This window comes from Delphinus delphis, chromosome 4 (assembly GCF_949987515.2).
Source record: "Delphinus delphis chromosome 4, mDelDel1.2, whole genome shotgun sequence".
Lineage (NCBI taxonomy): Eukaryota > Metazoa > Chordata > Mammalia > Artiodactyla > Delphinidae > Delphinus > Delphinus delphis.
Window position 1 is genome coordinate 8,215,238 of NC_082686.1, and position 14,666 is coordinate 8,229,903.

Genomic DNA, 14,666 nt, shown 5'->3' on the forward strand with positions numbered 1-14,666 from the left:
GTTGGTATGAGTGTTTACAGGCCCAGGGCTTCTGACTCCCCAGCTCTGCGAGCTCAGCCTTTATCCCACTGAAAGGAGGAGAGAGCCACTGTACACTTTGGGGCAGGCGAGTCACACGTGCAAAGTTGTGTAGAAGAGAGCACAGCAATAGGGACTGGGTGTCTCTGATGGAAGCTTTGGGAGAGATAGCAGAGGCAAGTCAGAGCCTATGTATTAGGGAGGGGATGAGAGCCTGAGCTCTGATGGCCTCAGAAAACAAAAGAGGCTTCTAGAAAGAAAGAAGAGTTCTAATTTGATTTCTACTGTGTGACCTAGGGCAAAATTATTTAATCTAACCCTGGGACCTCAATTTCTTTGACTGAATATAGATGCGGACGTATGGATGGTATTTAAATTATTTAAATGTGCTATCTGATAATAATGGTCTAAGAAATACAAATAAATTAAAAGCTGTTTTCAAAAAAACAGTTTTATTCTCAAAGATTTTTCACATGCTATAAAGTCACATCAGGTAAGACAAACACCTGCGTTTCCCCCTCTTTGTAACTGCTGAAGTGCTGAAGTGCTAACCAGTAGTTAAGTGGTTGGATACGCAGCACTGGAGCCTAAGAGAAGATAGAGCTGCAGGAAGTAAAAGACAGAAATGGCTGCCAGAAGTAAAAACACTGAAAAAAATAAACAAATGAACCAAAAAACAGGTGGAAGGAAAAGAGAGCAACAGGATCACTAACTAGAAGGCCAACAATCTCACCACAATAACTCTGAAAGGAGCACATGAAAGCTTGAGATAAGTAACCTGTGTGTAACAACAACTTTGAGTTGCTGAATTCTCTCAAACTCTGTTTTAAAAGGCAGAGAAGAATAACCCACTTAGAACGATTTCTCTCAAAAGCTGGGAGTATAAACGGAGACTGAGAAATAAACGAGGCATGCGTGTCCACTTCTCTGGAACCCTTCGTTTCCCAAAGATGCCAAGTAGACAAGGTCTGGCTGTGTGTCTGCGTATTTTCTAGATGCATAAACATATGCACTAAGCACATACAATTTAAATAAACTAGTATTAGGCTAAAGCATCCATTCTCAACAGGGGTGACATCACCCACAAGAAAGTCGTAACTGGTTATTGGAAGATGAAAAAATCCGTTTTTATATATAAAGCACACATGTACATACAGTACATAAACAGATAAACAGTATCTGTGATATTAAAGTTTCACAAGGGGAGGGTAATTAGGGGAAAAAAGTGTCTAAAAAGGCTCTGGGAGTGGGGGTAGATGATGAAATAAAAGTTGAGAAACACTGGCCTAGTGGAAATTAGGTAGCAGACCACGAAGAGCGCCATTTTTCTTCTCCATTCCTTTATTTGGTTTTCCAAAATTAAATTTATTAAACAATATGAAAAGACTGAGCATTGATTACAAATAAACATTCAATATTTTCTCGACACAGAAGCATTGTAAAGTAAAAGGAGAATGATAGCAAATATAAGGCTTGTGAGAATTTTAGGGCACAGAAGTTGAGGCAACACTACGCTAATTCAGCAACAATTTACATATGGGAAAAAGACTCACTTGATGGTGGCAGAAATTCAGGATGACAGTCACAATCATCTACCTTCAAAGCTTCATCTGCCACCTACCAAGAAAATAAAATTAGTGACACTTTCAAAAAAATACAGCCATGAAAAGTTCAATAGCTAAATAATAAAACTGAGTAGCAAAGAATTTATCCAAGTGCCTAAAATACTCAGCTTTACCAAATGAATAAACAAACTGATAGGGGCTTCCCCGGTGGCGCAGTGGTTGGGAGTCCGCCTGCCGATGCAGGGGACACGGGTTCGTGCCCCGGTCTGAGAAGATCCCACATGCCGCGGAGCGCGTCCGGAGCCTGTGCTCCGCAACAGGAGAGGCCACAACAGTGAGAGGCTCGCGTACCGCAAAAAAAAAAAAACAAAAAAAAAAAAACAAAAAAAACAAAAAAAACAAACTGATAACTACTGAACAATACTATCACATCTTTCCTTATTCTCCTCTCCCTAACTGAATACAGCTTCTTTGAGACTTTCATTATTAACAACAGAAGGACTTTACAGCGGGTTGGGAAAGTTCCCTGCAATGCGTACTACATATCTAACCCGAAAACACCAATTCCCTTTTTTCCCCTCAAACCCTGGAAAGAAATATAAATGTGAACTTGGTGATACCTGCTGAGCTTTGAGTACACTACAATTCAGGAAAACTCAGACACAGGTCATCTGGGACACTGATCACAGAGCCAGGCTATAGGCTCAGAGGTGCATACTGGTTTCCATTATCACAAAAATATTTGTAAAAATATAAGACTACCTATACTTGAAATAATTCTAATTTTAGTTTTTAACTGAGCTTACCTTTGGATTCTGATTACCACCGTTTGCCATTTCGTGGTTAGGTTTTCTGGAATTTTTTTCAGTCTCCACAAAGTTAAGTGAAGTACTAAATGCAGGTGCTGATAAACTAGGTATGTAGGCCCTGAGTGGTAATAAAAGAAATAATCGTTTTAAAAAAATTATTTTTAAAAAGTTATCCTTCAAACAAAGAGGTTTCAGCAAGTATAGCCTTTTTACCTTGAAAGCAAGGTAATATTGTTTCAAAAAGAATCTCTACCTGTGAGACTGGGTTTCATACATAAATATGACTTTAAATTTGGTATTAAAAACTCCAAATAGATTACGAACAGTTCAAGAAATGTATTCTGGTTTCTAATTTAACAGCTGTTATAAATTTAACAGCTTCAACATCTTAGGCATTTAAGCATGTGGGAAAAGCTTACTCTATTTTAACTGCCAAGTGAAAAACGTAGACTCCTGGCTGCTATTTGCTTCCTTATGAGCACACTCAAGTCTACCTGCTGCCTATTTCTAACAGAAGTGTCTTAGCCTTGGAAAGGTATCAGGAGGCTGGAAGCAGATGTTTCCAGGACAGAGGTGAGGGGTAAAAGGCACAGACTGAGCCCCGCTCTCTGCTGCCAGGAACCTCGTGGCTAAACTGGTGCCGTTCAAGCGCAGTAACATCCAATTAACATTTCACGCCTCTTCTCCCATAGGCTTAGGCCATGGATCTCCGATATATACATATGCAAAGAGTTCAGCCAAACAGTAAGCAAAACCAATCAGGCAAATCACAGGTCGCCTGATCTTACAAACACTTTAAAAACCTCTTCTCATCCTTCCATCTCCAACTTTATTGTGGTTGCTATTATCTACTAAAGCATCCAACAGCAATTCTGAAACTCACAGAGCAAAACCATTCCGAGTAACAGCTACTGATCTGATATTAACTCACCTGCTTTCATAGAAGGCTTTAATTGGATTCCTAGTTGGTGTTCGACCTACAAAAATGAATCACACACACATAGTAATCAGCGGACTGGCAACACATACTTTAAAAGATTTTCACATCTCTTTTAAGCTGACAGTAAGAATATCAAATTTAGGGAACTGAAAAATAAACCTAAACAATTTTACACTTCTAGACGTTTTTAGTTTTAGAATGATGTCAACAAAATGTTACACAAACCTTATCTGACATCTCATTATCATGGGATCATTGACTAGATGCAGCAATATATAAATCTCAATCAGAGACAGTACCTGTCTTCAAGGAGCTCACAATCTTATAATCATGTTCTGTTGGATGACAACATCTGTTAGTGAAATAGGACAGCTCAGCTCAGCTTCATAAGACACTAACTACCCAAAGAAGAAATAACAGGAAAGATCTATATGCTGAAAGCATAGAGTGAAAGCATTCAGGTACTGGGAAAGCAAAACGACTTAGGAGAGAAAACAAGGGTAAAATGAAAATCTGGAATTCCTAGCCTGCACACTAATTTATGATGTACCTATGTATATACATACATTCAGCATGCTACAGAATTAGCCACAAACTTGGTGCAAAAACATCAAACAACTCTATTGAAGGGCCTTTTCTTTAGGAAATAAGTATAATAATGGAGAAAAAAATCTTAAACTTTGTTTCAAAAGGCTTTACTTCATTCAAAATTTCAAGAAAGTATATTTTTCTCAGAAGAATAAATAATAATTTGTTGCTGTTCCAAATAAAAAGTACAAATCATTTATTATTACCTATTGGAATACAATACTAACAAAATTCTACATGAATAGAAATGAAAAACGTAACTGAGTTAACCGAAATAACATAAAGGAAGTACAAATCATCTGAGAATTGATTTATGGTCCTCCATTAATCCAAGAAACCCACCTTCAAAAGTTTTAAAGGGAATTCGAGCGTTACCAAAAGAATCTTAGGTGAAATACCTTGCAGGTCTTCTATTTGTTTTTGTAACTTTACATGCTGCTGAATTAGATCCTTGATTCCCTCAGGGTCATTTTTACAGAGTTTTTGAGCTTTTATGTTTGCTTGCAGGGCCCAGTCATATTCCCCCAGCATAGAAAGAGCAGCACAATAACGATAATGACCCTGTTCCAAAAAGATAAATTCAAATTTTTCTCAAAAATATGCTTAAGTTCAAGAAAATAGATAAGGAAAAAATATTTTGCTTGAAAACTGATTAGTTACTTAAAATGTTACATTAGGATCCTATCAATAAAATAAATAAAAATGTTAATACCTCTCAGGAAATAAAGTCACCTAAATGAGTTAAATGAGAAGCTACAAATAGTATTCATAATAATTTTTAACAACTGACTAGAGATCAGTGTCTCTGCTTAAGAGATTTTTGTACACCCCCCCAAAGAAAATAATTCAACCTTTACGTAAGAAAGAAATACATTATTCTTATGCCAAATTAAGTATAAAAATGATGCATTATAAATAACTTAATTTTTTTCAAAATACTTTTAGGCAGTAATAGTCTCTAAGTCATTACACTCCCTACACTTCTGAAATCAAAAGAGTTTTAGAGCTGGGAGGAACAATCAGCCTGTGCAGTAGTTTTGCAGCCCTGCTGAAGAGCATGGGCACAGATAAGGGGTGCAGCTATTAATGCCATCTTTCTTAATCAGCTTTTAATTATTTTACCTCTAAGTATAGAGTTCTTGGCTTTAAGAAAAGATCCGAAAACCACTGATTTACTCTTAATTCCAATGATCAGGTTGCTTGCTTTATTGCTACAGAACCATAGTTCTGGCTGGTCCCATTTATGCATTTTGGGAAATCTTCTATATCAAGCATGAACATTTTAATCTAGAAAGCTAATATTACCAAACCTGGGGCTAACTCAGCCAACCTCTCCTGTAGCTACTCCCAAACCAAACTCCCATTTTAGGCACAGTATCTCCATTTAAGAAGTGATTTACAAGTGAGAGAGGCTAGAAACTGGCCTAATGCCACATTTATTTAGAGACAAACCAAAGAACTTGTATCTTGACTCCAGGTCCAGAGCTCTTTCCTACACATTTTACAAAGAACATTCTGATTCTACGAGAAAATATGAAATCAGAAATAAGTGATCCGTTTAAGAAAGATGCGACTTTCACTAAAAGAAGCCAGAAACAACCAAAGGACCTCTGTTTATGCAGGTTCAGAGCATATATAATCCTACTGTGGTGCACCAACCCAACCTGTTCCAGAGCATTTCTTAGCCAGGCTCCTTAGGCTCAGATCAATGATCCCAATTCAGACTGCATTTGGTTAAACTCTGCTTTTCCTCCAAAGGCATAAGATAAAGAGTTCTCACAGATACGCTACAGGACCAAAGTTCTATCCACTAAGCATATATCAACTTCAAAGTTTAAATAACTGCATTAAAAAATAATCACAGCATAGGAAATTATGAGAGATTATAAACCTTACCCGCTAAATTTGTAAAAAACGCTTCATTTCTTTCTCTTTTCCACTCACCTTTCTCATCTTTTACTGGGTCCTTTTCCCTAAACTCTGTAAAACCCAGTGTAACTTCTATCAGTTGAGAAAGGAGTTTATTCAGGTCTCTCTGAAGTTGTCTGAATGAAGCTTAAATTAAAGGTATCTCAGAAAGTTTCTTGAACCCAATTACATAGAAAGTTTTGCTCTTCTCTGACATTATCTCATTCTCTAACACATATACAGTTCATCTGACTAGCATCCCCTCCTCTTGTGTGCCACCATGTCCTACTCCACACAGTAATGACCCCACTAGTGCCCCCGGCTCAACAATGGCTGGCAGGGTAGAAGCATAGCTGTGACCCAGGAGACTGGTCAATCCAAATGCACCACTTCCCAGGTCACAGTAATTGATCCACAGGTGGGTACATGGCTCAACCAGGATCGGCCTGAGGCATTCCACAGTCATACTACATAAATGCTAACAGAGGCTCTCTCTCCACTAGAATAAACAGTTACTAGGATATCAGTTATTAGGATATCACTTTTACAAAATGAAGCCAAGAGAGCCTATGCTCTAATTACCACTTGTGGTCAAGACAGAGTAACAGGGATTGGATATACCCTTTTGCTTAAAACAAACGAGGACAAAATACATGAAATGAAGGTTTGCAAGACACTGGACATCGGGCAACAAAAGAGAGTGATCCCTGAGAGATGAGAAGCACAGAAAGCCCTATGATTGCTCCAGCTTACTTAAGGAGAGATTCTAAGCCATAGCACACGGAGAAGGAACCCAGGGAGAGACCACAGTCTCAGTGAAGACAGAGCCAGGAGTCCAGGAAAGCCAAGGCAGCTCAAGTTCACAGGGCAGAGGACCAGAGAGGAGAGAGCTGGACAGAGAACTCCAGAGATCTTCAGAGGGTCTCCCTTGAGTCTTCAGCTGAGTATCAATCAGTACATGCATGCGAGGCAATTACCAGAGCCAGGGAAAGAACCACTTGAAAGACTAAAAGGGAACAGTAGTCAGCACTGACACAGGGCAAGGAATAATTCCTGTTCCCACTGACCAATGCGGAAAACATCCTAATTCATGGAGTATTAAGTACTCAAAAGAGTTGCCTCAGCTGTGCAGAAAAAATTAGCCCTAGACCAAATACCACTATGATATCACCCAACAAAGCTTAAAACAACACTCCAAAGAATCTGTTTCCAAGTAACTTTAATGCATCCCAAAACGAAACTCAAAAGTATTTACAGAAATACAAAAATATTAGTACCAAACAAGGTAAAATTCACAATCTCTGGCAACCAATCAAAAACTACCAGGTATGCAAAGACAGAAAATGTGATCTATAATGAAGAGAAAAAAAATCAATCAGTTGAAGACAATCCAGAAATGACACAGATGATAGAATTAGTAGACAAGGACATTAAAACAGTTATAAATATATTTCATATGTTCCAGAAGCTAAGGGAAAAACTGAACATATTAAGAAAAGACATGAAATATATAAGAAATACTCAATCTGCAATTCTAGAGGTGACTGCTATAGCATTTAGATGAAAAAAAAATTAGATGGAAATAAAGGCAGATTAGACATAGCAGAAAAAAAAGACCAGTCAATGTGAGGACAGAGCAATAGAATCTAGGTAAAATGAAACAGACAGAGCAAAAAGAGAAAAAAGATTAAAAACGATGCTAACAGGGAAGCACCACTGAGAAACAGAAAGAAAAATGTGTACAGATCTGGATCTGACCATGCCTGAAGCTGACCCCCTAGACTTTTCAATTACATGAACCAATAAATTCCCTCTTCTACTTATGAGTTAGGTTTTGTCACTCCCAAACAGAAGAATTCTAATATACTCCTCAATATTAAAAAGTTCTTGAGGACATTTGTGAGGTTTGTATCCTGCATAACATCAAAAGATAATGCACTTGGAAATGTCAACAAATATCTGTTGACTATACTGTAAAAATTCTCACTCTTTGGGATACAATGACTCACCCTCTCTTAAGCCTAAAAGTACGTGTAGGACTTATATAACATTGTAAATCAGTATACCTCAATAAAAAAAATAATGAAAATAAAAAATAAATCATTTAAAAAATTAAAGTATGTCTATGACAGCTGACATTGTACCAGTCTTCTCTACCTGGAAAGAAGGAAGAAAAAATGGTCTACCCTCACACAGAAATCTACAGAGTATCTTCCTATACAGGCTTATATCCTAGAGGAATGACTCAATAGACTCAGATTCATGAAAGAACTCATAAAAGAATGGGGACTTCCCTGGTGGTCCAGTGGTTAAGACTCTGCACTCCCAATGCAGGGGGCCCAGGTTAGATCCCTGGTCAGGGAACTAGATCCCACAAGCCAGAACTAAAGATCCCATGTGCCACAACTAAGACCCAACGCAGGCAAATTAATTAATTAATTTATTTATTTATTTTTAAATGTCTATTTAAAAATTAAAAAATAAATAAAAGTAAAGAATGCATCTTGCACAGTCTACTTTTGTTTTCGAAGTTTAAAATATCCTTCAATGAGCATTCCTTTCTGGTAAAATAAAATGATAAATGAGCTCAATATATAGTTACCAAATTTTCTGAATACTTACTAGGAGTTGTGTTTTTCATCTACACAAATACTTATGCAACCATCAAAAAAATCTCAATTTAAAAAAATGAGTGAACCCACATAAATATAGTCAACTGATCTTTGACAAAGGACAAAGGCCATACAATGGAGCAAAGACAGTCTTTTCAACAAATGATACTGGAACTGGACATCTACATGCAAAAAAACGAATCCAGGGACTTCCTTGGTGGTCCAGTGGTAAGGAATCCGCCTTCCAATGCAGCGGACGGGTTTGATCCCTGGTTGAGGAACTAAGACCCCACATGCCGCAGGGCAACTAAGCCTGCGTGCCGCAACTGCTGAGCTTGTGCGCCTCAACTAGAGAGAGAAAACCCACACACCACAACTAGAGAGAAGCCCACACGCCACAACGAAGAGCCCGCATGCCACAACGAAGACCCAACACAGCCAAAAATGAAAATTAATTAATTAACTAATTTAAAAAATGAATCCAGACCTAAAGCCCTCGACAAAAATTAACTCAAAATAGATCACAGACCTAAAACTCCTAGAGGATAGCATAGAGGAAAACCTAGATGATCTTGAGTATGGTGATGACTTTTTAAATACACCAAAGGCATGATCCATGAAAGAAATCATTGATAAGCTGTACTTAATTAAAATTAAAACTTATGCTCTGTGAAAGAAATGTCAAGAAAATGAGAAGGCAAGCCCCAGTCCAGGAGAAAATATTTGCAAAAAATACACCTGATAAAGGACTGTTATCCAAAATATACAAAGAACTCTTAAAACTCAACACTAAGAAAACAACCAATTAAAAAATGAACCAAAGACCTTAACAGACACCTCATCAAAGAAGATACACAGAACTTCCCTGGTGGCGCAGTGGATAAGAATCCACCTGCCAATGCAGGGTACACGGGTTTGATCCCTGGTCCAGGAAGATCCCACATGCCTCGCGTGCCACAACTACTGAGCCTGCGTGCCAGGCTCCGCAACAAGAGAAGCCACCGCAAGGAGAAGCCCATGCACCACAACGAAGTGCAGCCCCCACTTGTCACAACTAGAGAAAGCCCACACGCAGCAACGAAGACCCAATGCGGCCAAAAAATTTTTTTTTAATTTAAAAAGAAAGAAAAAAAAAGATACACAGTGGCAAATAAGCACATGAAAAGATGCTCCACACATCATATGTCATCTGGGAAATGCAAATTAAAACAATAAGATACCACTACACATCTATTAGAACAGCCAAGGGCTTCCCTGGTGGCGCAGTGGTTAAGAATCCGCCTGCCAATGCAGGGGACACGGGTTCGAGCCCTGGTCCTGAAGATCCCACATGCCGCGGAGCAACTAAGCCCGTGCACCACAACTACTGAGCCTGTGCTCTAGAGCCCGTGAGCCACAACTACTGAGCCCACGTGCCACAACTACTGAAGCCCATGCGCCTAGGGCCTGTGCTCTGCAACGAGAAGCCACCACAATGAGAAGCCCATGCACTGCAACGAAGAGTAGCCCCCGCTCGCCGCAACTAGAGAAAAGCCCTCACGCAGCAATGAAGACCCAACGCAGCCAAAAATAAATAAATTTTTTAAAAAAAGAACAGCCAAAATTCAGGACACTGACCATGCCAAATGTTGGCAGGAGGTGGAGCAACATGAACTCTCATTCATTGCTGGTGGAAGTGCAAATGGTGTAGCCACTTTGGAAGGTTTGGCGGTTTCCTAAAAAACTAAACATATTCTGATCATATGATCCAGCAACCGCACTCCTTGGTATTTACCCAAAGGAGTTGAAAATGTATGTCCACACAAAAACCTGCACGTAGCTGTTTATAGCAGCTTTATTCGTAATTGCCAAACCTTGGAAACAATCAAGATGTCCTTCAGTAGGTGAATGTATAAATAAACTGCAGTATATCCAGACAATGTAATATTTTTCAGTGCTAAAAAGAAATAGCTATCAAGCCATGAAAAGACATGCAGGAACCTTAACTGCATATTACTAAGTGAAAGAAGCCAATCTGAGAAGGCTATACATTGTATGATTCCAACTATAGGACATTCTGGAAAAGGTAAAACTATGGAGACAGTAAAAAGATCAACGGTTGCCAGGAGTCTGGGGGGAAGGATGGATCAGAGGATGTCAGGGCAGTGAAAATACTCTATATGAACCATAATGGTGGAATACATGTCATTATACATTTATCCAAACCCATAAAACATGGAACACTTAGGGAGTGAACCCTAAGACAAACTATGGACTTTGGGTGATGATGATGCGTCCACGTAGGTTCATCAGTTTTCACAAATGTATAGCCCTATTGGGGGATGCTGATAATGGGGGAGACTATGCAAGCATGGGGGCAGGGAATTTACAGGAAATCTCTGGACCTTCCTCTTAATTTTGCTGTGAACCTAAAACTGCTCTAAAGAAAATAAAGTCTTAAAAAAAAAAAAAGAGTGAATATTTTATGTTTGATAAGTTAAGCCAGGAATAAACATTTTACATAAAGGCCTCAATGTAATTAAGAAAGTTTTGAATTTAAGATAAATGAAAGATAGCATATGTACTGTGTATATCTAATGGACGTTTCGAAAGAATAAACTGGGAAGGAGGCAATATTCAAATGATTAAGGGTGAAAATTTTCCAGAAATGCTGAAAGACATGAATCCTCGGATTTTAGAAGCCAAGCTATCCCAATTACGATGAATTTAGAGAAAATTCCTCAGACACATTGTGATGAAATGGCCAAACGTTAAAGACAGCGAGAAGATCTTTAAAACACCCAGGAAAAGAAAAGATTACTTACAAAGGAAAAATAGCAGACTTGTCAACAGTGGCAAAAAAAGTCAAAAGAATGTAGACTCAAACATCTGCAAAGGATATTATACCCTGCTGAATTATTATTTAATAACTGGGATAAAATAAAGCCATTTAAAAAAACAAAAAAAGAAAGTTTTAGTATACTTTTTCTAAGTTGATAATAGATTGAAATAGCAAAAGTTATCCCTGGAAAACCAGTATCATGGTCTAGGTTTCAGTATTATGAACTCTATCATCCATTCGTTCCATAAATTAATTTATACGGCACCTGCCCAATGATCAGCAGAGATTATGTTTCAAGTACAACAGCAACTCACAATGAAAATGGCAACAAGCTCACCACCTTCAAACAGAAGCATATCCAGTGCTGGATTCTCAATTCTGTTTTGTCTTTCACTTGCAATGACACCTTGTAAAAGTCACTTTACCTTTCTGGGACTCAATTTCTTCATCTATAACTGAGGCATTTAAAAGTGACTCCAATATTTGGAGGCAGAAGTCCACCTGGAGAATTTTATAATCCCCAGACTCTAATACACTCCTAGGCCATCTGAATCACAATTTGGGGGCTCTGAAATCCTATGATTCTATTCACTCTGGCTTATAAACAAATATGTAAACACTTTTTAAAACCTATAAATATTGGTAAGCCAGTTAACTCATTTCAACTCATTCATTCAACTCATTTATTAAATCAACAAATACTGACTATGAGTGCTTGCTATGTGCCAGGCAGCCCGTCAGGCAGTCCAGATTCAGAAGTGAACCAACCAACCAAAAAACCTGTCCTCAGGGAGCTCACAATGTACTGGAGCACATACAAAAAGCAACACAACTTAAATAACATATATCATATGTTCAATAATGATAAACGCTAAGAGGAAAAAAAAGTAAAGCAAAGAAAAATAGCAAATGTCTAGGAAGGGGCGGAGTTTGCATTTTAGTAATGTGCTCAGGGAAGGTTTCACTGAGAAGAGAACCTTCAGTGAACAATGAAAGGAAATAAGAGAGCTAGCTCAGGCTCTGGGGAAAGGCACTCTAATTCTAGGCAGAGGGAAGAGCAAGCACAGACTGGGAGTGGACCTGGCATGTGTAAGAACAGTGAGGAGGCCAACGGGCCAACAGAGTGAACAAGGGAGAGAGCAGCAGGAGTGAGGTGGGAGAAATAACGGGTGTTAAAGACAGGAGGCTGGTCAGATAGAGCCTAGTAATAACTTTGATCAAGCGAAAGAACCATCCTCATCCACTGCTTTATTAATGTATACTTAGGTTATCTGCAGTTCTGTGCTATTAAAACAATACCACAGTGACCAATCTTGTCCATCTCACCAGCTGCACATATGCAAGAACGCTTGTGGGCTACACACCCTTGGAATCCATCACGGCATACGCACATCGTAGTGCTCTCCAAGTGGGCTGTGACAAATTCACACCCCACTGGCTTATTGAGAGTTCCTGTTAATAAACACACTACTGATACTCAGGACTATCGATCTCTAACTTTTGCTCATCTGAAGGACTCAACATCACATTGTTTTTCACTTGTGGGTGTACATGTGGGTCTGCTTGGAGGCTATTAGGCTCTCTCTATTAGGTTTCTATCTCTTTACAGTTTTAATTACTAGGAAACAGAATATACCTTTTTCTATTGCCCATTCAGGTTTCCTCATCTCTGAAATGCTTGTTTATTTCATTGGCCTGTTTTCTACTGGGTTTCTTATTTATCTTTGTTCTTTGCATATTCTGAATATAAATCCTATCAGTTATGTATGTTCTATATATGACAAACTATCTCCTCCCAAATTATTTCCTTCATGGTGTCCTGACATACAAAAATTTTTAAGTTTGAGATAGTCGAATTCATCAGAGTTTTTTCCTTCACTGACCTGTGCATGTACATTATTTAAGAAATCCTTTCCCAGCTCAAGGCTATAAAGCTAGTCTCCTACAGCTCCTTCTGGGTTTTAAGTCTCATTTTCCACAGCCAGGTCCTTAATCCATCCAGAACTTGTGGATGCTGTTACCTCAACCATAAGGGATGCTCACGGCCCCTAGGGACTGCTGTCCTCCTCAGACACATGTGGCCCTTACTGCTGGGCGGCATCTCCTCTCTGATCATGGAAATGAAGATTCCCCTGCCACATTCCTGAGCTCTGCCTAATTTTATCCAGCATTTTTACATACAGATTTACATTCTGTAAACAGAATTTTCAAAGTTGTACGGCACTATGTGTCCAATGTAAATAAGAAAGAAACCTACCTTTGTCCAATTGTTCTTCAGAATAATAGCTCTCTTTCCATCACCAAGTGCATTTCTAAAAAAAAAAAAAAAAAAAAAAGGAAGAAATATTCAAACTAAAGGCATTATATATTGTATATCTATTTAGACTATAATTTTCCATATATAATCTAGTTTTTAATTTTTTTAATCCACATAATATATGTCCATTATAGGAAATTTGGAAAATACAGAAAAGTAAAACAAAGGGAAAAAGTCACCCAGAGTCACAACCACAATTACCCAGGAACAGCTACTTTTAATATTCCAGAGTACTTCCTGCACACAACTATTTACATCTTACCTATGCCTAACTTCTTGTTATTCTTTGTACGGTTTTTTTTGGTACTATTTTTGCAAGTCAGCAAGACTTCTGATCTCGGAAAATAAAACTTCCAGATCTTTTTACACAACACATCGGCTAAGCTATAGTGGACAAAGCATCAAAGTTGGGATGTGAGATGGGGATTAAGTCCAACTCCATCACTAATTCTCACTGGGGCTGTTAAGAAGTTATTAACCTCTCTGGGGCCACTTTCTCCTCTGTAAAATGAGGCTAATAACTGTGTTCTTCCTGTTTTCAGATACTATGCTAAAGCGCAGTGCTTTGTAAATGGTCAAGTACTAAGGTCTAACACCTAGCCTCAGTTTCCTGGCTTCCTTACATTCAATGACCTCCTCCTCTACCCCAGCTCAGCCACCCACCACCGCCCTCCCAGGGAACTTTATCACCACTCAAAACTGTTCAAAGCCCAAAATCACTAATTCAGGCATCCCACTCTTTCCCCCATAACCTAGCTCCTTCTATCTTACTTGTCCAACTATTCCTACTATCTCCTCAGGGTACCCAACGTATTGACTTACCCACTTTCTCTTTTTTTTTTAACTTCCTTATTTATCTAGCTTAAGATTCGTTGGTTCATCATTGCATATTCCCATGCATACAACTTCTTTATACTTCTTTGTCCCTATGTTTACATCTTGCTCTATGGCAAAACCCAACACTGGATCAACCCTGCTTCCTGCTTTCTCCATGACTACATCTAGGGAGCCAAGTACTGCTGGAGAAAATTACACAGCAGAGCACACAGGTAGCACTACTACTCAGGATTCCAACAACCCAAAGGGGC

General features: G+C 38.6%; 1 protein-coding gene and 1 non-coding gene across 13 annotated transcripts in view; one reads left to right on the forward strand and one right to left on the reverse strand.

The window, feature by feature from the left end:
- The window catches only part of TTC3 (tetratricopeptide repeat domain 3), a 137,537-nt gene that overhangs the window by 91,266 nt on the left and 31,605 nt on the right, over nt 1-14,666 (reverse strand). For all 12 annotated transcript variants that reach the window (XM_060010312.1, XM_060010311.1, XM_060010320.1 and 9 more), the window contains 5 exons: nt 13,519-13,573; nt 4,319-4,481; nt 3,324-3,369; nt 2,390-2,510; nt 1,572-1,635 (listed from right to left, as the gene is read on the reverse strand). In XM_060010312.1, the coding sequence (XP_059866295.1) occupies nt 1,572-1,635; nt 2,390-2,510; nt 3,324-3,369; nt 4,319-4,481; nt 13,519-13,573 (449 nt within the window). The remainder of the gene's footprint in view (nt 1-1,571; nt 1,636-2,389; nt 2,511-3,323; nt 3,370-4,318; nt 4,482-13,518; nt 13,574-14,666) is intronic.
- On the forward strand, nt 8,120-8,192 carry TRNAG-CCC (transfer RNA glycine (anticodon CCC)). Its single transcript has one exon. It is a non-coding gene; the product is annotated as a tRNA-Gly (tRNA).